The sequence below is a fragment of the Schistocerca nitens genome, chromosome 2, assembly GCF_023898315.1.
Source record: "Schistocerca nitens isolate TAMUIC-IGC-003100 chromosome 2, iqSchNite1.1, whole genome shotgun sequence".
NCBI classification, from domain to species: Eukaryota; Metazoa; Arthropoda; class Insecta; order Orthoptera; family Acrididae; genus Schistocerca; species Schistocerca nitens.
The window spans coordinates 1,078,766,189-1,078,791,560 of NC_064615.1; the positions used below are offsets into that span (position 1 = coordinate 1,078,766,189).

Consider the following 25,372-nt stretch of genomic DNA (forward strand, 5'->3'; position numbering starts at 1 on the left):
AGAGCCGTTACCTCTTACATATACGAACTTTTTACATTTAAATAGTGTTGCAGACACCTGGAAACATTCTTTGTCTCTTCATAGATGGGATTAGTGGACGGAAAAACATCAATACTTTACTTATCAGTATTACCATAAGAATGCACTAGAAGTGGCCAAGTTTTGGTCAAATTTTGTGCAACGTAATGTTTGTTAATTGACTTTCTGAGTTGTTGACGACTCAATAAATACGTTCTAAGACGGTGAGACCGATGTAGCACAATCAATTATCGACAAAGATGGTGATGGAAATAGGTGGTGATCTTGTCAAAGGAATTAACCAGACATCGCTCTAAAGCCGTTAAGGGGAAAAAATAAAAGACACAGGAAAACTAAATCTGGAAGAGCGAACCGAGATATAGTCTCCACTTCTTCCGAACCAAGTGATTTCAACAAAAATAAAATAGTAGAAGAAATTAGTAAAATGTATTAAACAGAAAAAAATGAACTGGTGCCTTAACCGCATAAGAAACTCGAAGTTTTATTGGACTATTTGACATCAGTTCTCGTCATTTATTTAGCTGACAACGAGAAAAATGTATCCTAGATTAGGCAAGAAGCGAAGCTAATAAATACTATAAAAACATGATTTCGGCTTACGCTCAGAAGAGAAGATAAGAAATTCGAACGAAGAGATTTTTAGCCTCATACGTCGTTCTGTAACACAGTAGAAAAATAACTGCATGATTTCTGTGGAGTCATCACACAGTAGTACACGTTCTCTTTTACCTAACGAAGAAACTATGCTGCCAATGGCAGGACGACCAGAATTTGCGAGATTTCAACATTTTTTGATAATAATTTTTGACATCATTACTGATCGCAGTGATCGTGCTTGAAATTTTAATAAAAAGCTACCCAGATCGCAATGATTTTTTTAAATTTTTAATTCTGATTGCCATTGTCTGTCTGTAAGACCATTCTCATAGGCCAGGGCTCCAGATAACGTCAGCTTGTACCTTGATATAATAGACCAAAAAATGGGTAACCAAATCGAAAAGTTAAAAAGATTAGTCGCAATCTGGACTGCTTTTTATTGCAATAATTGTTTGATAAACTTCAGGGTTAATAAATGGAGTTAGTCATTTAATACAAATGCATCGATATAATGTACACCCCCCTAGCAGAGTAGTCAGCGCGTCTCACTGTCATGCGGGAGTCCCGGGATCAATTACCGGTACCGCCAGGGATATTTCACAGTTGCGAAGATTGGAACTGGGTTCAGTCAGCCTCGCGGAACCAAATGAGGAGCTACTAGAATGAGAAGTAACTGCTTCAAAGGTCAGTAATGTCGATAACAGCCTGGTGAGCTCCCTGATCCTCCTGTGCCCGTCCGAATGACGCCATATGGCAGAGGGTGACACGGCGGTCGGTCGGCATCGCGCACCCCTCTGAGCCAGATCGCGGAGTTAGTGCACTTTTTTTTGGGGGGTCCTCGGATTTCTGACTGATTTGATGCAGCCCGCCATGAATTCCTCTCCTGGGTCAACCTTTCCATCTCAGAGTACCACTTACAACCTACGTCCTCAATTGTTTGCCGGAAGTATTCCAGCCTGTATCTTCCTTTACAGTTTTTACCGTCTTTAGTAAGGGCCATGGAAATTATCCCCTGATGCCTTAACAGGCGTCCTATCAACCTGTCCGCTCTTCTTCTCTGTGTTTTCCACGTATTCCTTTTGTTGTGGCGTAGCAAGACAGCCACGCCACTCGGAAGTAGCCGAAAGGCACGCGCTTAAGGGGCTCAAAATCATGAAGAGTTCAATTTTTACTTTTTTGCGTTTTCTGAATCTGCAGACTATTACCTTTTAATAGATATATAATTTATTCAATTCCGAAGACTACAACTATTTTTAAATTTTTTTTGAAATGTGTTCTACATGGCCGTGACCCACTGTGGCGCTGTTAAACTGCTGTCAAATGGTGTTATTATTAACGTCCGTGTTCATCAGGTACATTTTAGTGATGTGAGATAAAGTATGTGTTGTGGCTAACCTGTGATGGTTCAATATATATCGCTGGTGTGATTGTAGATTGTTTCATGTTTATTTACTCTGTCGTTATCTCGAAAATATTCGTAATTAATTCTGTTTCTTGAGTCTCTGTTTTGTTGAAGTATAATAATGAGTAAAAGTAAAGTTATTAGAAATCCTCTGAAGGATTTTAAGAAAAGGAGAAATGTTGGAAAGCCAAAGGTATGTGTTATTACTGTAAACAATAAAGACGATGAAAATCCCCAACATAGCTTGTGTCCCAAAGAAGAAGACAGTTGGTGTAAATATAACAAAGGATTGCTAACTGGTGAAGTGTACACTCATAAGCATAGTCTGCCTCATGCAACAATGGAGGTGATAAAACCTATTTTCAGAGACTTAGCGGCACCTGAACTGTTGAAAAAGTGTATTCACGGAAAAACTCAAAACCCCAATGAAAGTGTAAATAGTGTTATATGGTCGAGAATCCCCAAGACTGTATTTGTTGGAATAGAAACACTTCACTTTGGTGTGTATGATGCTGTTGCGACTTTCAATGATGGCAACATTGTAAGGTGCAAGGTATTTAGAAATATGGGAATGAAGATAGGTTCTAACATGGTACGAGCGATGCTTGCTTTAGACAAGGAACGCCTTCGGGCTGCAGACAGGGCTGTAAAGAGTCTAGAAATACAAGCAAGAGTAAACAGGAGGAGGAACAAGAGGAAGCTGGAGGAGGAGTTTGCAGAGGATGAAGATAATCCATCCTATGGACCTGGAATGCACTAAAAAGTTAATCCAATCTTTGTCGCTCGATTCCCAAAACTTTTATTTTCTCATACTAATTACATGTTTTCTAAGGATCTTCCAAACATATTTGTTTCAAACTTTCAGTAAATGTTACACAGTACCGTCTGCATAATTTAACACAGCCTTTTTCCCAAAAACTGAATATTTTTGAATATATAAGTAAAAAATTGCAAAAAAATGTTGTGAATTTTCATTACAATTGAAAAAAATCATCTTTAATAACTGAACTAAAATTTTGTAAAATCCCTGTGTTAAGTTGTAGCCCATATTCCAATAAATAATCTGTAAAAAGTTCAAGTTCCTACCTCAAATACTTTGTGAGGAAAGATGTAATTTATAAGCGTTATTTTAACATTGCAAGTATAGGGCGTTCCGGAGCCCCTTAAACTCACGCAGGCTGGCGAGAGGTCTGAAACAGCATACGTAATGAATGCTATAAATAAAAGTACGTAGCTTCTGGAATACTTAACTTTAATCCACATTTGTAGAACATCGCTCTTGTACAGATATAATCTCCATTTTTATATACACTGGTAATGGCGCCTTGCTAGGTCGTAGCAAATGTAGCTGAAGGCTATGCTAACTATCGTCTCGGCCAATGAGAGCGTAGTTGTCAGTGAACCTTTCCTTGCAAAGTCGGCTGTACAACTGGGGCGAGTGCCAGGACGTCTCTCTAGACCTGCCGTGTGGTGGCGCTCGGTCTGCAATTACTGACAGTGGCGACACGCGGGTCCGGCGTATACTAATGGACCGCGGCCGATTTAAAGGCTACCACCTAGCAAGTGTGGTGTCTGGCGGTGACACCACACCTTTACTCGCCGATTCTGTAAAGAATCTCCCCATTCCTTACCTTACCAGTCCACCTAATTTTCGTCATTGTTCTGTAGCATCACATATCAAATGCATCGATTTTCTTCTGTTCTGATTTTCCCAAAGTCAGTGTTTCACTGCCATACATTGCTGTGCTCCAAACGTACATTCTCAGAATTTCCTCAAATGAAGGCCTATGTTTGATACCAGTAGACTTCTGTTGGCCAGGAATACTCTTTTTGCCTGTGCTGGTCTGCTTTCTATTTCCTCCTTGATTCGTCCGACATGGTTTATTTTGCTGCCTAGGTAGCAGAATTCGTTCGTCTACTTCGTGATCATCAAATCTGATGTTGTTTCTCGCTGTTCTCATTTCTGCTACTTCTCATTACTTTCGTCTTTCTTCGATTTACTCTCAGCCCATATTGTGTACTCATTAGACTATCCACACCCGTCAGTTGATCCCGTAATTCTTCTTCATATTCACTGAAGATAGCAATGTCACTACCGAATCTCGTCATTGATATCCTTTTACCTTGAATTTTAAACCCACTCTTGAACCTGTCATTTATTTCTGTTATCGCTTCTTCAATGTATAGACTGACCAGTAAGGGCGAAAGCTTACATCCCTGTCTTACATCCTTTTTAATCCGAGCACTTCGTTCTTGGTCTTCCACTCCTATTGTTCCCTGTTGGCTCTTGTACGTACCGTCCGTCACCCCTCTTTCTCTATAGCTTACTCCTGTTTTTCTCGTAAACAAATATCTTGCATTAATGGCTCTAAGAACTATGTGACTTAACATCTGAGGTCATCAATCCCCTAGGCTTAGAACAACTTAAACCTAACTAACCTAAGGATATCACACACATCCATGCCCGAGGTGGGATTCGAACCTGTGACCGTAGCAGCAGCGCGGTTTCGGACGGAAGCGCCTAGAACCGCTCCGCCACAGAGTCCGGCTATCTTGCATTATCAAACACTTTGGCTAGGTCAACAAACCCTGTGAACCTATCTCGTTTTTTGTTCAGTCTAGTTTCCATTATCAGCCGCTGCATTAGAACTGCTTCTCTCGTGGCTTTATCTTTCCTAACGGCAAACTGATCTTTATCGAGCAGATCCTCAATTTTCGTTTCTATTCTTCTGTACATTATTACTGTCAGCAACTTGGTTGTAAGAGCTGTTAAGCTGACTGTACGATAATTTACTTTACACCGATATAAAAATGCTTGGCGATACGATAAGGACCGAGTACATTGGCTCAGATTGTAAAGTAGTTGACGGACTTGGGCTTATGGGAAACCGTAGTACGACTGTGAAAGGCTGAACTTATAAAACGCTTGTGTGATCTGTAATGGAAGTCAAGTGGAACTAACAAGTGTTGTCAAATGTGTTCACAAGAAGGCAGAATATATTTCACTGGCTCATCTCACTTACGGGAATGTCAATGAAAAGCTTGAAAATTCGAATCAGTGGAAGATCGAATAGTGATACCAAATACCTCACAAAAAAAAAAAAATACTTCTCGTAGTCCAAGAAACGTTTTTGAATGGTGTAACATCCACTACAGTGCGACGAGAGGAAATTATACCTCTAACAGTCATAAACATTATCTATCCGACATATGAAAAAACAGTGAAAACAATGATAAATATTAATTATTTATATAATATTTTATGATGTAATTGGACATATCGATGTGTATCATACAAAGACAATGATAATTGTAAATTCCTTTTATGATCTGCGTTTGTCTTCCTTTGTTTCTAACTTTCGTTGGTTAGCTTTTGAAGGTTGCGGACGCAAGACACATATCAAACTGAGGTCTGTTAAGAAATTGTAATTATTTGTTAATTATTACTTGAGAATAGAGTTCATTATTATTATTATTATAAATATGAGTGAATAATTATTTGTAACTTTAATTCCTCTCTCAGTAAGCATTATCTGTGTTAATTATTTCCTTCCTCTGCAAGGAGCGCAGCCACTGATGATAGCGATTTGTATCGCGTTTCTATCTGTGTTTCTTAGGAAAAAATCAAAGGTTTGCTTGATCAAAATTAGTCTAAATAGTGCACAATATGAAAGTATAGTTTAATAAGCATTTCAAATACTTATCCTGTTAAAAGGAAAGTTGATCTAACAATAGAAAGTCTCTATCAATTGTCTGCCGCCATCTTAACAATTATCTCAGCGGCAAATTCAAATTACGCAACTCTGCAGACATAAATGCCGAAGGTAATAAAATCGTGTAAAAATAAATGTGCACCGGTGGTCCCGAACTTATTTTAATGAAAATAGTTCGAATAAGATTGGTTCTTTGAAAACAGTGCTCATAGCACAATCCATACAACAAACTTTTTCTTGCTGATGTATGGAGCCGAAATTAATTACGCACGAGTTGCGAAGAATATTGTTTCACCTAACATAGTGTTGTGCGCGGCTGATATTCGGTGGTTTTAATGATCATTTTGCTGAAGATAACTGTTTCCATCATAATCAATAGTTGTATAGATTTAGTAACACTTACACAACTTACAGACAACACTTTAACACAACGTTAACTTGGAGTTCTTTAGCAGCTTGACCAAATCTTTAAAAAATTATTTAGTAATTATTCAATGTAATGAAATGAGATTATCATTTTCATTTACAAATTAGTTAAATACCAAACCACTGAATAACACAGCGAACGCCACAATGGATAATCCGGAATGTACTACGCGGTCCACGTAACGCTCTGGCAGGAATCGTTGAGGTGTGACTGATCTAATTACAACTAACACGGGGCAAACAAACAATCTTCTCGCAATCCTTTCGCTAGTACAACTGGAAGAACCCTTAAAGCATGTATAATTGTATATGCAAACTGAAGCGACGAATGAAAATATGTACTAAGACTGGGACTCGAACCCAGTCCTCCTGCTCACTAGGCAATGGGTTAACCATTACGCCACCCTGGCACAGTGGCTTCGCCCAACCGCTAGGTCTACCCTGGCACGCCTTCCTCGTCTATCCAAATTCTCATTCTCGCCTTAAACCCATGGTATTCCCCCTAAACTGTCTGGAACCATAGTTTCATTTGGTTAGAAGCGCCTGAGCCCGGATTTCAGGCAGATTCCCTTGTTTCGTTCGATGTTGAGGCGCTATTCCAATACAAATGGAGAGACTCTTGTGAGCTGAGACATGAATGGGAATCTAGATTGAGAAAGGAGTTGCGCAAATCCACTGTGCCAGAGTGGTATCGTGGTTAACACATCCGCCTAATGAGCAACAACCTAGGTTCGAATCCTGGCCTAGGTACAGATTTTCATATATAGCTTCAATCTGCATATAAACATCATAGATGTTTGAGACTTGAAAAGGTCTCTGGAACCAGCAGTTTCATTTGATACCGTAATGCATGGTACACTAGAGATATTCACCGAGGAAACATGTAGCTGCAGATGAAAGACGGCAGAAGCCGTTAGCAGGTACTTACATTGGTACACTTGAGTTGTTGGTCCCCTTTGAGAAGCACTCGGAAGGGTCAACTGAACTCGACAGCATTATATGCAGGGCACACTGTAAGAGAAAGCACAAATCCTTGATACAAATGTCTTCTTTAACAAACAGTGTATTAATTAATTAATGAAAAGCGCTAGTTTGCTTTTGTTCAACAGTATTACTTTTATTGTGTTAACCGGTTCTCGGCTTACGGGGCCACCTTCAGGCATTTACTGACTTTTGTCGCCAAAGAAATTACATTGTTTGTAAACGACACTGGAAAAGAAGCTACAAATTTAGACTGAAGCAGAAAAGTTGAGTAAATAACATCTTTGACAGTGTGGTGGCAATGAAATGTAAAAAGTAAAAAGTAGAACGGTAAATAAATATAAACAGAACAGACAGGAAAAACTTTAACACAAAACTGGAACAGCACGCCTATATAACAGTTTATATTAATAAACAAAGGCAATAAAATAGAATAAAATTAGTACTTGACAAGGCTACATCAGGAGGTATAAAACATGGAGAGTGATACACTAACCAACTCAAAGAAGAAAGAATTATCAGTGTCGCTATAGAACATATGGGGTACTTAAACAATATCAGTAAGATAAACAGAAATGAATAAATGCAGGAAAATGATGGAGTGTGAGGGAACATACAGTAAATGCCATCTCTGAGAGTGTGGTGGAACTGCATTTTAAAAAGTAAAAAGTTAAACAGTATACAGATATGAAATGAGCAAACAGGAAAAACATTTACTCAAAACTGTACCTATGTAACAGTTTGCCGCAAATATTTGAACCAAGTAAAATAAAAACAGTAGTTGATGAGACAACTACAACAGTCATTAAACATAGAAAGTAATAAATGTACCAGTTAAACAAAGACTTAAAAGTTGTAACTGAACTTTGTATGGATTACATAGACAGTTTCAACAAAACAAAAGAACTCAATGAGTACAGGAAAATTAATTAATCAGCATACAAAGACATTCCTACATAGCATCTCAAGGTATAAAAAATCGTATCGCACAATGAAAGCACACTAGGATTCTTGGGAGAGTATTGGTGATGAACAGGTCAAGTCACAGCCTGATTTGACCAGGTTATAAGAAAAGTTGCAAAAGGGCTTGCGAAGTGTCTGTTGTGCTGTTTTGCATACCCCTATGATGCTGAAATCCGATCTCTGGTGACCAGTAGGGAAACACTCCGTACGATCAAAAAAATAAACTAAAGGAGATAATAATGTTACGCAATGGAAAATCTTACTGAATTATAATTAAAAGAGGTGGCCCAGTCAAGCATGGCGATATGGATACCACACCACACACATAGACATGTTAGTGAGAGTAGCGATGACGTAATCTATGAAACAAAGAAGAGGTCACTATAACAGTCAGATCTATTATCGAAAAGCAAAACACCATGATATATCCACTGAGACATACAGTTGAACGTTTACTACTTGGGGAAAATGGGTTCTCATGATGGACTCTAATCTTGGCACAGGCCAGCTGACTTCTCTCCAAGCGACTAATTTCGCAATGGTCACTGTATGAAACTTCTCCTGTGAGTCAAGTTGCTTGTTTCCGATGAACCACTGAAAGTTTATTGTAACCCTCGCAGCGTAACATTGACGACGCAACACATAAAGTCCTTCCGGCCGACTTCTCTCCAAGCGTCCAATTCGTCTAGGGTCTCCGTATGGGAATTCCCTTGGGAGTCAAGTAGGTTGTTTCCGATGTACCACAGCCTGTTTACTGTAACCCTCGCAGTTTCACATTGAGGATACAACACACAAATTTCGTCGCGATGAAATACTTAATGTCCTTGACGACTTCTCTCCAAGCAAACTACATGGCTTCGAAGTATTAAATCGTAATAACTGGCTCCTGGAGGGAGGGGAAAAATGTCGCGTCCCTAAGGATTGGCGTTCTCATCGATGGCCCACCTTATCAACTCGTAGGCTAATTGCACAAAGCAATGGCGGCGCCGGCTGGAGACCATGAGTTCAGGTATCTCCCTGTACTCGGCACTCTACTGGAAACATTTCTGCACGGCCACAAAGCTCGCCACACCAGTCGTCAGGCAACAGGTCTTTGTGCTTCAGACTTCTAACATGAAGTCATTATTCTCCAAGCAGCTAGAGTTCTCTTTCTGGACTCTCTGTAATTACGCCGCTTCTGTCAGAGCAGGGATCTCGCTGGCCAATGGTGGCAGACATTGCAAGTTCCGTCCTTTAATACATAAGTAAAGATGTGAAACAATCTCCTACTCTTTCTAACTTTTGCTATTTCCAACCAATAATGCTCTGGGGTGGGGTGACACGCCTGATACTCATGCACAGGCGAGAAACTGCATACTCCATGGAAAATAACAGTAAAAATTAACCAGAACGCTGGACCCAGAAAATTTAAACCGAACTTTATTTAGTGATGTCGCTCTTGAGCTAACGAAGAACCACACGCTAGCCCCTGGGAAGTGACACCTGGCAAATGGAAATGCCGTGTGGCTAGGGCCTCCCGTCGGCTAGACCATTCGCCTGGTGCAAGGGTTTCGAGTTGATGCCACTTCGACGACTTGCGTGGCGATGGGGATGAAATGAGGATGATAAGGACAACGCAACAACCAGCCCCTGAGCGGAGAAAAGCTCCGACCCAGCCGGGATCGAACCCGGACCCTTAGGTATGACATTCGCGAGCACTGACCAATCAGCTACCAGGGGCGGACGACACCTGGCTAGGGATTAGTTATCTTCCTAAAAGTCTTCTACAAGTAATGCTGCTTTTTTTTTTTGTTTTCGCCAGAAAGAGGCGTCCCTTGTCCTGCCCTGAATGTGTGCGACGGGAGACGCGAATACCGTTCTGTTTATCCGAGGCTGGGACTTAGCCTCAGACTCTGAACTTCTTTATGGTAGCCATCTCGTCTTAATAGGACTCTTATCTTTTACTAGCCAGCTGTAGGCTCCCATCTGTTCAGTCCCCTTCACCATAATAAAAAGGGAATTGGAAAGAAGGCAATAAAAGGGACGGCCACTGAACTTACTGAATCTTGATTGCAATTGTTATGCTGTGTAGTGATCGACTATTCGATCAAGGGAAATGAGCACAAAAATATTCTGAAATATGTTGTGTGACAGTTTCCGAGAAAGGGGACCGCCTAACACATTAAGTTCAGTTTGTTAGAACGCTTGCATTTGTGAAGTAACTTCAAAAAGATCATTGTAAAAAATCCACTGACGTGTAGAATTAATGTGTTGGAAGCAGGCATAGGCAATATGTTGATAACTAGAACATCTGTATGTACTGAGACACTGATACGTTGTAAAATGTGGTTATTCATCATCAGAAAATATATTTAGTGTTTTCACTGTCTTCTCACGTGCTGCGAGCCAAAGTGTTTGACAGTCGGGGTGCATTACATTTACTTTCCACCCACCACTTGCAATGTACCTCTCCTTGACATGCAATACAGGAACGATCAGTTAACTGTATGAAAACCTCAGCCAACAAGTACAGGGTGTGGTAGATAAGTAATGAGACTGGCCGCCGCGCGGCGCCCCAGTCGCTCGCAGGGCGGTCTCCACCTGTACGTCACGTGGTGGGGGATCTGAGCTAACAATAGAACCGGTTCGCAGTCGCGTCGGAGCTCTGGTGCAGTGAGGGTCGAGCTTCGCGTATTACGTTGTTTGTGTGCCCGTGACACTTGTGAAAACGCTGAAGATGGATCGCTCGATAGAACAGCGGTATGCAATCAAATTTTGCTTTCGCTTGGGCAAAACTGCTTCGGAAACTTTTGCTATGATTACGGAGGCCTACAAAGAAGACTCCCTATCAAGAGCTCAAGTGTTCCGGTGGTTTAATGAATTTAAAAACGGGAGGGAATCCGTTGAAGACATGGAACGATCCGGACGCCCTTCAACGAGTCGTGTGGATGAAACGGTGGCCAAAGTGAAAGAACTCCTGGACTCTGACCGTCGTTGAAGTCTCAAACTGATCGCCGATGAGGTCTCCGTGAATAAATTTACGGTTCACCAAATTGTTACGCAAGATTTGATGATGAGGAAAGTTTGCGCAAAATTGGTTCCCCGAGTGCTCACCGCCGAACAAAAGCAACAACGAGTGGACGTTTGCCGTGAGATGTTGAATGATTTGGAAAATAATCCACACTTTTTAGACAACGTAGTAACAGGCGACGAATCGTGGACATTCCAGTACGACCCGGAGACGAAAGCCCAGAGCTCGGAGTGGCACACACCGGCATCCCCGCGGCCGAAGAAAGCAAGAATGTCAAAGTCCCGCATCAAGACAATGCTGATTGTGTTTTTCGACAAGCGGGGGTTAATTCACAAAGAGTTTGTCCCTCAGGAGAAGACTGTCAATGCCGAATTCTACAAAGAAGTCCTTCAGCGATTGCACAGAGCCGTCAAACGGAAGCGACAGGACCTTGCTCAACGCTGGCGTCTCCACCACGACAACGCTCCGGCGCACACAGCGTTCCTCGTGACCTCCTACTTGACCCGAATTGGAGTTGAAGTTTTGCCACAGCCACCATACAGCCCTGACTTGAGTCCTCCTGATTTCTTCCTATTTCCGAAGGTCAAAAGATGCCTGAAGGGTCATCGTTTCGACGATATTCCGAACATCCAACGTGCTGTCACGAAGGCACTAACAGGGATAACTCAAACGGACTACAGTGGGGCCTATGAAGCTTGGAGAACGCGCTGGCAACGTTGTGTCGACGCCCAAGGCGAGTACTTTGAAGAATATTAACGTTTTGTACAAACTGGATCAATAAATTTGTTTTTCTAGACTGAGTCTCATTACTTATCTACCACACCCTGTAAGACCGGTTACGTGCTTGTTAAGGTTGGACAAATGTCCAATCGTAATTAATGCGTGCTTATTATCTATCAAAGGGGTGGGTCGCACATACATTTATGCCCTGCAGCTGTGCTATCTGAAATTAAGTATATCACACCGTTTTCCTACTTTCTAAATTATAAGTGTGACAGTTTTGCGAATCAAACACAAATAAAACTTGTAAATAACAAATAACTGTGACAAATCGCTTTGAATTATTTATAGTAGACAACACCGATGATTTAAATTTTTAGACTTGATTACGTGTTCGTCACTCAATAGAATGGCGATCTTACAAAAGGTACGCAGATGTAGCATCAAATAAATTGACGATGGTAATACTCATGCAGTAAAGCTAGTACACAAATGATTCCAGTTCTTAATCAACTACTCATTGCAAAGGAGCGAAATATGAAGATTCATAGTGCATTAACCATTCATAAATCATAAGCTAACCCAAACACTTAAAGTTCAGCATCTTGTGAAAAAAAAACTGAGTTTTTTTATCATTAATAAAATCTTTCACGCTGGCCAGAAACAGTTATAAAAGACAGCAGAAATAATTCTAAATCCTTTGCTGCTCACAATCTGACACTCGCAAAAGTTAGAGTTCCAGCTGACTGCTAGCTTCGAAGCAACTGTATGTTCTCACGAAAGTTAAAGAATCGAGCGGTCGACCATCACCTGACTACCGCATGTCAACTCTGACAGATACGTACACACAAGTTACCACATCACTGTTTCAGAACGGTGTCAGCGCGACTGCGCGTGGCCGTTTGTACACTCGCGACCGTGCCAGGAAAATAACGTAAAAGACATTAAACAAAGGACAATGCAACTATGGCAGGAGCAGTGGGAAAACTCTACCACTGGTAGACGAGTCTTCAACCTCCTTCCCAGTGTGAGGGAAAGATTAAAACTAAGGCACATGACAGCAACTCAGGGAATTGTACATTTTCTATCCGGACACGGCCCCTATCCGGCGTACTTTCACAGGATAGGTAGCTGGCCAACACCTGGATGTGTCTGTGGTGCCCCAGAGGGGACGCCCGAGCACGTTGCCTTCGAGTGCCCAGACTTTGATCCAGTTGCCTCAGAAATGAGAGAGGAGTTAAGAGACAAACAATTACAAGAAATGATAATAAACCCTGACTTATACAACACATTACAAGATCTAGTCGAAAATGTTTCTAAATTCACACAACTAATTTTTGAATAATTACCGAGTTAATAAAGAAAAGCCTTACTCATCAGCCGGGCTGACGAGTATTGTGCATCGTGAATTTCAAAAGACCACAATTAAAGGCCCTTGGAGGGGGAATGGCAGCACTGGTCCTGACAACTGGAAATCCGTTGGTAGGGCCCGGCTGTCCGCCCACAAATCAAAATTCAAATAACTTAAAAGTAATGAATACACGTTAAGACAGGCGTCTCTCTACGCCGATCATTGCCTGACCTAAGAATATAATCACACATTTGCAATAACCTCGGAAACGCCTCGTCTGCGGACCGTCACATAGCTTCACTTACATCAGTTTCCCCTATTAATTACGATCCATCGAGTGAACAGAGTGATTCCATGGTTGTGTTAAAAACGTTCAGGGAAGATGGGGGATGCTACTCGCATCAATTCGACGTAAGGAAATGTCAAAGTCGAAAGTTATAAGCGAAAATCGTTTTGATACATCTGACAGTAGAATTGTGCAGTGGGCAACGCTATCATGGTAAGTTTCAACATAATCGAACGTCACCTCACTTTGGACTGAGGCTTCGTGAACGCCTGGGTAAACACTCCCTGAAAAGTGGATAGGCAGAGGAGATTCTGTTTCGTAGCCAGCATATTCACCTGTTCTCATCTCACATGAGTTCTTATTGAGGGTCTGTGTGAAAAATCTTGTGTACAAGAAGCCTGTCGAAACTGAAGAGGACCGTCTGGAAAGAGTTCTCACTGCCTGCGACACTGTTATAATGACACTGGTGATATTAGAATGGGTACGACAGAACTTTGTGTGACGATGCCATGAGAGCATTGACGCTGGAGAACGTCATGTTGAAGAACTATTGTAAATTTAGCAGCTTTCGTTACTTGTGTACTTCATTATTACTAGACCCTCAACGGGTGAAAATTAACTGAGTGTATTGGAGAGTATTCACCGGCAATTCTGTACTTCAAGATCAGTGTTCGGAAGTTGAGCGTTGTGCAAGCCTAATGCGGGACTTGAGTAGACTTCCCGTCATAACTTTCGACTCAGTCGTTTCCGGACTACGGCTCTTTACTTCAAACTGATGTACTTACACTTCTCCATCATCCCAGAAATTCTGTAAAATCATCACAGAATCACCCTGTATACAACACAAAAATTTTTATTATAATTTTTATGGTTAAACAAACAATAAATCTCTTTTGGCTAACAGTTTCATGCAAATATTTTCAAGTGACGCCATTTAAGTGACGTGCAAGTCAGTCACCAGTAATTGAACACATTCCATGTCGTTAAAATTGTGAAGGTTACCTTTAAGGTACAGATGGGGATAATTATAAATACAACATTAGTAAAATGAGTAAATGCAAGGAAGGCAACTTATGTCTGCGGCGGCAGGACAAGGGAGGGGGGGGGATGTGAGGGGGGGGGGGAGGAGCCGGGCGGCACATCAGTTATGTCAGTGATGTGGAAAAATATTTTAGAATCCACCTCCGAAAACTTCACTCCCTGCGTCAATATCTCTATATAAAAGGCAATGTCCTGACTGAATGACTCATCATCGTTGAGCCCAAATCGCTAAGTATAGAAACTTGAAATTTGGAGAAGGTGTGGATCGTATATTGTATTCAAGAAGGAATTTTTCGAAATTCCAACCGTAAAGGGGTGATATAGGGGATGGTGAGTTTTTCAAAAAATGTCGCTGTTGAGGCAATTTTAAAGCTAAACCTACGAAGACTGGTATTTGGTTTGTCGGTCGAAAATAAAGAAATGCGTGTTTCAGCACTTTTGGAAATTTAACCCTTTGGGGGTGAAATAGTGAGTGAAAGATTTTTTTTTTTTTTTTTTTTTTTTTTTTGTGCCTCCTGCTCCCCGGCACGAATCCGCCCGTCGGATTAGTGTCGAGGTCCGGTGTGGCGGACAGTCTGTGAATGGTTTTTAGGCGGTTTTCCATCTGCCTCTGCGAATGCGGGCTGGTTCTCCTTATTCCGCCTCAGTTACACTATGTCGGTGATTGCTGCGCGGACACTGTCTCCACGTACGCGCACATCATAATTACTCTACCACGCAAACATTTGGGGCTACACTCGTTTGGTGTGAGACGTTCCCGGGGGGTCCACTGGGGGCCGAACCGCACAATAACCTTGGGTTCGGTGTGGGGCGGCGGTGCAGTGGGTGGACTGCTTTGGCCTGTTGTGAGGTTGTAAACCACTGAAGGCAACGGCGATACGAAAACTGTCGTTTCTAGGTCCACGGTTCAATACACACACACACACACACACGCACTGAAGCATTTTAAAGCTTCATTTAGGAACATTGGTATTTAACTTCCCTGTTAAAAATTAAAGAAATATGTGTGTCAGTGTTTTAGGAAATTGAACACCTATGGGACGGAAACATGGGATGAAAACTTTTATGCTACATCTGTAAAAAATAGGATTGGGGAGAAGAGGAGTTTTTGGCACAACTTGACCAGAAGAAGGGATCGGTTGGTAGGACATGTTCTGAGGCATCAAGGGATCACCAATTTAGTATTGGAGGGCAGCGTGGAGGGTAAAAATCGTAGGGGGAGACCAAGAGATGAATACACTAAGCAGATTCAGAAGGATGTAGGTTGCAGTAGGTACTGGGAGATGAAGAAGCTTGCACAGGATAGAGTAGCATGGAAAGCTGCATCAAACCAGTCTCAGGACTGAAGACCACAACAACAACAACTGTAAAAAATTGTATTTGGCTTCTCTGTTAGAAATAAAACACACACATGTCACTGTTTTCAGAAAATCCACCCGTAAGGAGGTGAAATAGGAGGTGCCTCGTTTTGTGATAACACTTCGTAGCGAAAGTATTGTTATTAAACATAAATCTTTGAAAACTGCTGTTTGGCTTCTCGGTTACAGATGAAAAATTACGTGTTTCTCTGTTTTTGTAAATTCAAGCCTAAGTCGGTGAAATAGGGTCAGACTGATTCACTGACTCATCCCGCTGTCTAGCCCAAGCCGCTAATGATAGAAACTTGATGTTCGGAGAGGGCGTAGATTGTATGCTGTAGGCATCGTTTAAAAAGATATTCTCGGAAATTACACTCCTAAAGGGGGTGAAAATTGAAATTAAGTGCTTTTTGAAAATATGTCGCTATTAAAGGAATTTGGAAGCAAGAACTACGAAAACTGGTATTTGGTTTCCCAGTCAGAAAATAAAAAATACGTCTTTCAGCATTTTTGGAATTTCAACAACTAAGAGGGTAAAACAGTGGGTGAAAATTTTTTGAAAATAAATAATTGCTAAAGAACTACAAAAGGATTTTTAAGGCTACGTCTATGGCAACTGATATTTGACCTTTCGATTAGAAATATAAAAAATACGTGTTTCAGTGTTTCTGGAAATTCAGCCTCTCAGGGGGGGAGTGCAATAGGGGATGAAAATTTTTAAGAAAATACTTACTTACATTAAAATAAATGTAAAGCTAAATTTACGAATATTTGTATTACACTGCTCGGTTAGATATAGAGAAATATTTGTTAGAGGATGAAAGTTGCTGTGGGAATTTCTCCACAGAACGCGAAAGGCATGATTAACAAAAACTCCAGCTACCAGGATCGCTTTTTAGACAGCAGTACATTCGGAAAACACCACGCTTGTATGGCCTTAACTAGTGTGAAAAGCTTAGAGGTGCCGCAGTTTGTGTACAAGGTGAAAATTCGATTGAATAAAAACAAAAAGAAAAACAACTCTGCACGACATACAGTCTACGCGAGCAAAGTGGCAGGAGCTAGGCTAGTCTTATATATGAAAATGTATGATTATTTGTTCGTCTTCTAAGTGCTCGTATACCATTCATCCGATTCCGATGAAACTTTGCTGAATAGTTGAGTGCATTCCCGGGAAGGTTTCTGTGGACCTAAGAACCACATCCCACAGGGCTGTGGACAGAAATGGGTTGACAAGAAACTTATCTCAGGAACATCTGGAGTAATGGCAAATAAATTTTGTATATACAAGAACCATTATTTGTACAAATTTTTGTAGGGCTACTATGCCACACACACGCTCAGGAGTGGCAGTAGGGATGAGAAGACATGATAATGACCGACACTATTATCAAATCATATGTTCTGTGGGTCGTTGCATGTGTTGCTAACTGTCACGATCACATTTTACCCCTAGAGTCAAGTTGCTTGTTTCCTATGCACCACTGCCAGTTTACTGTAACCCTCGCACCCTCACACTGACGATGCAACATACAAATTGCGTCGCGACTCAATACTACAGGATTCATGCCGACAATTCTCCAAGCGACTAACGCAGGTACCGCCAGCGTATGGAACTTCTCCTTGAGTCAAGTAGCTTGTTTCCGATGCATCACTGCCAGTTTACTGTAACCCTCGCACCCTCACACTGATGATTCAATACACAAATGGCGTCGCGATTAAATACTGCAGGCCCCAGCCGAAATCTCTCCAAGTGACTAACGCGGGTACGGTCACTGTATCAAACTCCTCCTGGAATCCTGGGAGCCAGGTTGCTTGTTTCTGATTCACCACTGCCAGTTTCCTGCAACCCTCACAGCCTCACATTGACGATGCCACAAATAAATAGCGTCGCGATTAAATACTACAGGCTCCAGCCAACGTCTCTCCAAGCGACTAACGCGGCTATGGTCACCGTATGGTAGTCAAGTATCGTGTTTCCGATGCACCACTGTCAGCTTCCTGTAATTACTGTAACCCTCGCTCCCTCACATTGACGAGGCAACACACAAATTGCGTCGCGATTCAATACTACAGGCTTCATGCCGACTTTTACCCAAGCTACTAACGCAGTTACAGTTACCGTTTGGAACTTCTCCTGGGAGTGAAGTAGATTGTTTCCTATGCACCACTGCCAGTTATCTGTAACCCTCGCACCCTCACATTGAGGATACAACACACAAATTGCGTCGCGATTCAATACTACAGGTTCCATCCGACTTCTCTCGAAGCGACTAACGCAGCTACGGTGACCGTATGGAACTTCTCATAGGAGTATAGTTGCTTGTTTCTTATGTACCACTGAGTTTTTACTGTAACCCTCACACCCACACATTAACGATTCAATACACAAATTGTGTCGCGATTCAATACTACAGGATCCATGCCGACTTTTATCCAAGCGACTAACTCGGCTACGGACAAAGCATGGAGTCCCTCCTGGGTGGTGGTGTAGTGGTGGTTAGTGTTTAACGTTCCGTCGACAACGAGGTCCCTCCTGGGAGTAAAGTTGATTCTTCCGATGCACCACTGACAAATTACTGTAACCCTCGTATCCTCACATTGTCGATGTGACACCCCAACTGCGTCGCGATTCAATACTCCGGGCACCTTTCGAGTTATCTCCAAGCGTCTAACGGGCTACGGTTATCGTATGGAACTTCTCCTGGAACTCAAGGTGCCTGTTTCCGATGTACCACTGCCAGTTTACTGTAACGCTCCTACCGTCACATTGGCGATGCAACACGCAAATTGCGTCACAATTCAATACTACAGGCCCCAGCCGATAGCTCTCCAAGCGACTAACGCGGGTACGGTCACCGTATGGAACATATACTTGGAATCAAGTTGGCTGTTTCTGATGCATCACTGCCAGTTTACTGTAACTCTCGCACCCTCACATTGACGATGCAACACACAAATAGAGTCGCGATGAATACTACAGGCTCCAGCCGACTTCTTTCCAAGCGACTAACGTGGTTTGGTCACCATTTGGAACTTCACCTGTGAGTCAGGTGGCTTGTTTCTGATGCACAACTGCCAGTTTACTGTAACCCGCGCACTCTCACACTGACGATGCAACACACAACATGCATCGTGATACGATACTACAGGCTCCAGCCGACTTCACTCCAAGCGACTAACACGACTACAGACACCGTAAGGACGTTCTCCTGGTAGTCAAGTTGCTTCTTTCCGATGCACCACTGACCAATTAGCGTAACACTCGTATCTCACATTGACGATGCAACACACAAATGGGTCGCGATTCAATTCTACAGCCTCCAGACGACTTATCTCCAAGCAACTGAAACGGCTTCAGCCACCGTTTGAAACTTAACATGGGAGTCATGTTGCTTGTTTCCGATGCACCACTGCCAGTTTACTGTAACACTTGCACCCACATATTGACGATGCAACACACAAAATTGCGTCGCGATTCAATACTGCAGATTCCAGCCGACGTCTCTCCAAGCATCTAATGCGGCTACAGCTACCGTGTGGAGCTTCTCCTGGCAGTCAAGTAGTTTGTTTCCGATGCACCACTGCAAGGTTATTGTAACCCTTACAGCCTCATATTGACGATGCCACACATGAATTGTGTCGCGATTCAATACGACAGGATCCATACCGGCAGTTCTCCAAGCCACTAACGCCGCAACGATCACAGTATGCAATTTCTCCTGGCTGTCAAGTAGCTAGTTCACGATGCACTACTGTAAGTTTACTGTAACACTCGTACCATCACATTGACTATGAAACACACAAATATTGTCGCAATGCAATACTACAGGCTCCAACCGACTTCTCCCGAAGTGACTAAAGCGGCTACGTTCACTGTATGTAACTCATCCAGGGAGTCATGTTGCTTGTTTCCCATGCACCACTGACAATTTATTGTAACCCTCACACCCTAACATTGACGATGCAACACATAAATTGTATCGCGATTCAGTACTACAGGACCCATGCTGACATTTGTCCGAGCAATTAACGCGGCTACGGTCATCGTATGGAATTTCTCCAGGGTGTCACGTAGCTTGTTTCCGATGGACTATTGCCAGTGTACTGTAACCCTAGCACCCTCACGTTGACGATACACCACACAAATTGAATCGTGAACCAATACTAGAGTCTCCAGGCGAATTCTCTACAAGGGCTACGGTCACCATATAGAACTTCCCCTGGGAGTCAGGTTGCATGTTGCCGATGCACCACTGCTAGTTTACTGTAACCTTTGAACCATCACATTTACGATGCAACATACAAATTACGTTGCGATTCAGAACTACGGGGTGATTGCCGAACTTTCTGCAAGGCAATAAAGCGACTACTGTCACCGTATCTAACTTCTAATGGTGGTCAAGTTGATTGTTTCTGGTTACTATAGCACTCGCACCCTCAGATTGACGTTGCAACACACCAACTGCGTCGCGCATCAAAACTCCGGGCTCCATTCGACTTTTCTCCAAGCGAATAACGCGGCTACAGTCATCGTGTCTCCTGGGAGTCAAGTAGATTGTTTCCGATATACAACTGCCAGATTACTGTAACCCTCCCACCATAACATTGACGATGCAACACACAATTTGCGTAGCGATTGAATACTACAGGCTCCAGCCAACCTCTCCAAGTGACTAACGCCGCTATGGTCAGTGTATGAAACGTCTTCAGGGAGTCACGTTACTTGTTTCCGATACATCACTGCCAGTTTACTGTAACCCATGCACCGTCACATTGACGATGCAACACACAAATTGTGTCGCGAACCAATACTACAGGCTCCAGTCGACTTCTCTCCAAGTGACTAACATGGCTACAATCACCATATAGAACTTCTCCTGGGAGTGAAGTGGCTTGTTTCCGATGCACCACTGCAGGTTTACTTGCACACTCTGACGATGCAACACACAAATAGAGTCGCAATTCAATAATACAGGCTCCGCCAAGCGACTAACGATGCTACAGTCATGGTATGTAACTTCTCCTGGGAGTGAAGTAGCTTGTTTCTGATGTATCACTACCAGATAACTGTAACCCTCGCAGCCTCACATTGACAACGCACTGCACAATTTTCGTCGGGATTCAATACTGCATTCTCCATGCCGAGTTTTCTCCAAGTGGCTAATGTGGCTGCGGTCGCCGTATGGATCTTCTCCTGGGAGTCAAGTAGCTAGTTTTCGAGGCACCACTTACAGTTTCCTGTAACACTCGCACCATCATATTGACGATACAACACACAAATTGCGTCGCGATACAACACTACAGGCTCCATGCGACTCTTCTCCGAGCGACTAGTGTGGTTACCGTCACCATATGGAACTTCTCCTGGGTGTCATGTGGCTTCTTTCCGATGCACCCCTACCAGATAACAGTAAACCTCGAAGCCTCACATTGATCATGCAGTACACAAATTTCGTCGAGGCTCAATACTACAGGCTCCATGCCGACTTTTCTCCAAGCGACTAACGCGGCTATGGTCACGGTATTTAACTCCTCCTGGGAGTCAAGTTTCTTATTTCCGATGCACCGCTGCTAGTTTAGTCTTACAATCGCACTCTCACATTGACGATTCAATACACAAAGTGTGTCACGATTCAATACTACAGGCGCCATACAGACTTCTCACCAAGCGACTAACGCAGGATACGGTCACCGTATGGAACTTCTCCTGAAAGTCAAATTGCTTGTTTCCGATGCACCACTGCCAGTTTACTGTGTCCCTCGCACACTCACATTGACGATTCAGTTCGCAAATGGCGTCGCTATTCAGTAATACAGGCTCCAGCCGACTTCTCGCCAAGCGACTAACGCGTCTACGGTCACCTTATGGAACTTCTCCTGGTAGTCAATTATCGTGTTTCCGATGCAACACGGTCAGTTTACTGTAACCCTCGCACCCTCACATTGACGATGCACTCACAAATTGCGTACAAGGACAGTCGGGGTCGGGGGGCGGGGGGTGTACAAAGGCATATAATTTGCTATTTAGAAAGATTTTCTGTGACAGTAAGACACCCATAGCATCCCTATGGCAGGGTGTTTGGAGCTAGAAAGCGTTACATAGAATAATTCTGGTACGCCGGAGGATTTTTAAAAAAAAATTGGTATATACTTCAACCATTACATGTATAAAAATACTGTCGTAGTAAGATAGCCTTACTGTCACTAGGGTTGTGGGTGAGGATGACAAACAAGGCCCAATTAGAAACGTCCAGCAACGACCTGTTGGTATTTCTTTCACACGGGCGGTAGCTGGTTCTCATCCCGAAACCTTCACAGGCGTGCGCACAGCTCACCATAGTTTCGTCGTAATAGGATGAAAAGTGTAGCAGAGAATAGACGACGAACAAAAAAACAAACTTCAAACTAACTTCAAGAGTAGGAGGCGCGATATGTCTGATTTACATTGATCAATGCATCAACCACAATGTAAGAAGACACTGCAGCGAACCAAAAATTTTTCTAGTGTGTATCGGAGTCAAACTTCATGCCACATCGCTGATACCACGGATACACGCAGCGTTCTTTGTAAAGTCGCATGGTGTAAAACAGCGGAGAATCAATCACTTGCTACAGGGTTCCACACCTCAGTAGCAGGTGCGGCTTGTAATTAAACATGTTTGGAAGGTGACTATCGACCGGTTTCAGTCATGGACCAACTTCACTGGTAAGCGTTAAAATGGTTTAAGCCACAAATTACGTTTATCATTACTTAAACAATGTGTAGAGCATGTCATGAATATCAACATACGGAACAGGACTTTCAGAAGCAAACATATTAATTCCAAGTGCACATAGAGCTGTATTCTGCGTACACTTGATATTAGTATTGCTTCTAAAGATCTTTGTCGTATTTTGATATTCATGACATGATAAATGTAATGTTGTGGCTTAACCATTTTAACGCTTTTCCGTGAAGATGATCCATGACTGAAACCGGTCGATATTTCGGTTTGAAATAAAAGCAGTTGATGGTCAAACGTGCATTTTAGACATCGTAGCCACGCCGTGTGGCTGCCTGGTTTGAGGCGACACGTCACGAAATGCCCTGCCCAACCCACCGGAGGTTAGAGTCCACCCTCGGACATGGGTGTGTGTGTTGTTCTTAGCATAAGTTGATTTAAGTTAGTTTAAATAGTGTGTAAGTCTAGCAACCGATGGCCTCAGTAAGTTGAACATTTTATACATTGTAATCAAAGATTCTAGGGTGGAGACAACCCAAAATATATATACTGAAATAAATTTCTCAGTAGCGTATTACAAAATTTATATTATCAGAACGCATTCCGAATATTTCTCAACGGATTTAAATAATCTGGGTCAACGTTTTTGGAACATGATACGTTATATCAAGCGATGTTATTCTTATAAGTGGGTGGTTCAAAAAAAATGGTTCAAATGGCTCTGAGCACTATGGGACTTAACATCTGTAGTCATCAGTCCCCTAGAACTTAGAACTACTTAAACCTAACTAACCTAAGGACATGACACACATCCATGCCCGAGGCAGGATTCGAACCTGCGATCGTAGCGGTCACGCGCTTCCAGACTGAAGCGCCTAGAACCGCACGGCCGCACCTGCCGGCTGTAGGTGGTTCGATGAACCCTCTGCCAGGCACATAAGTGTGAATTGCAGAGTAACCATGTAGATGTAGAGTAGCTGGTCTTCAGGATGCGCCTTGAAATGCCGTTTAGCTCTTGGTAGCCGAGGTTTGGAGCCGTGGCTTCCTCGGAATACAGCTATTACCGGCGTCCCGAAGACTGGAATTTCAGCCTAAGCATGTTCTGCCAATCTCCACGCAATATTCACGTTCCACTGCTTACATCAAAAGGGAATAAACAGAGTTGCTGAAACTTCGCTATCGAATCCGTGTCTCTGTACACACGTATCTCTATTGTGCTATGATGCGTTATTAATCGACATTTATCACTGTTGTTTCGATAGTGTTTTAGACAGATTTTTGTTTCTGCCGTTGGTTATACTATCCAGTTTCGGAATAAGTTTGCAGATGTCTCGCCAGAGTGCACGACAGTACGAGAACGTATCAATCTAGCGAGAGTTTCACGAATGATTGGAGGAAAAAGCGCGCAGAATATACCCAGTGCGCGAAATACACTCCTGGAAATTGAAATAAGAACACAGTGAATTCATTGTCCCAGGAAGGGGAAACTTTATTGACACATTCCTGGGGTCAGATACATCACATGATCACACTGACAGAACCACAGGCAAATAGACACAGGCAACAGAGCATGCACAATGTCGGCACTAGTACAGTGTATATCCACCTTTCGCAGCAATGCAGGCTGTTATTCTCCCATGGAGACGATCGTAGAGATGCTGGATGTAGTCCTGTGGAACGGCTTGCCATGCCATTTCCACCTGGCGCCTCAGTTGGACCAGCGTTCGTGCTGGACGTGCAGCCCGCGTGAGACGACGCTTCATCCAGTCCCAAACATGCTCAATGGGGGACAGATCCGGAGATCTTGCTGGCCAGGGTAGTTGACTTACACCTTCTAGAGCACGTTGGGTGGCACGGGATGCATGCGGACGTGCATTGTCCTGTTGGAACAGCAAGTTCCCTTGCCGGTCTAGGAATGGTAGAACGATGGGTTCGATGACGGTTTGGATGTACCGTGCACTATTCAGTGTCCCCTCGACGATCACCAGTGGTGTAAGGCCAGTGTAGGAGATCGCTCCCCACACCATGATGCCGGGTGTTGGCCCTGTGTGCCTCGGTCGTATGCAGTCCTGATTGTGGCGCTCACCTGCACGGCGCCAAACACGCATACGACCATCATTGGCACCAAGGCAGAAGCGACTCTCATCGCTGAAGACGACACGTCTCCATTCGTCCCTCCATTCACGCCTGTCGCGACACCACTGGAGGCGGGCTGCACGATGTTGGGGCGTGAGCGGAAGACGGCCTAACGGTGTGCGGGACCGTAGCCCAGCTTCATGGAGACGGTTGCGAATGGTCCTCGCCGATACCCCAGGAGCAACAGTGTCCCTAATTTGCTGGGAAGTGGCGGTGCGGTCCCCTACGGCACTGCGTAGGATCCTACGGTCTTGGCGTGCATCCGTGCGTCGCTGCGGTCCGGTCCCAGGTCGACGGGCACGTGCACCTTCCGCCGACCACTGGCGACAACATCAATGTACTGTGGAGACCTCACGCCCCACGTGTTGAGCAATTCGGCGGTACGTCCACCCGGCCTCCCGCATGCCCACTATACGCCCTCGCTCAAAGTCCGTCAACTGCACATACGGTTCACGTCCACGCTGTCGCGGCATGCTACCAGTGTTAAAGACTGCGATGGAGCTCCGTATGCCACGGCAAACTGGCTGACACTGACGGCGGCGGTGCACAAATGCTGCGCAGCTAGCGCCATTCGACGGCCAACACCGCGGTTCCTGGTGTGTCCGCTGTGCCGTGCGTGTGATC

The 25,372-nt window shown here is 43.4% G+C and overlaps 1 protein-coding gene across 1 annotated transcript in view; it reads right to left on the reverse strand.

Moving 5' to 3' along the window:
* Positions 1–25,372, reverse strand: part of LOC126237475 (uncharacterized) — a 555,798-nt gene that overhangs the window by 435,937 nt on the left and 94,489 nt on the right. The window contains exon 4 of the mRNA XM_049947618.1: positions 7,106–7,188. Coding sequence (XP_049803575.1) covers positions 7,106–7,188 — 83 coding nt within the window. The remainder of the gene's footprint in view (positions 1–7,105; positions 7,189–25,372) is intronic.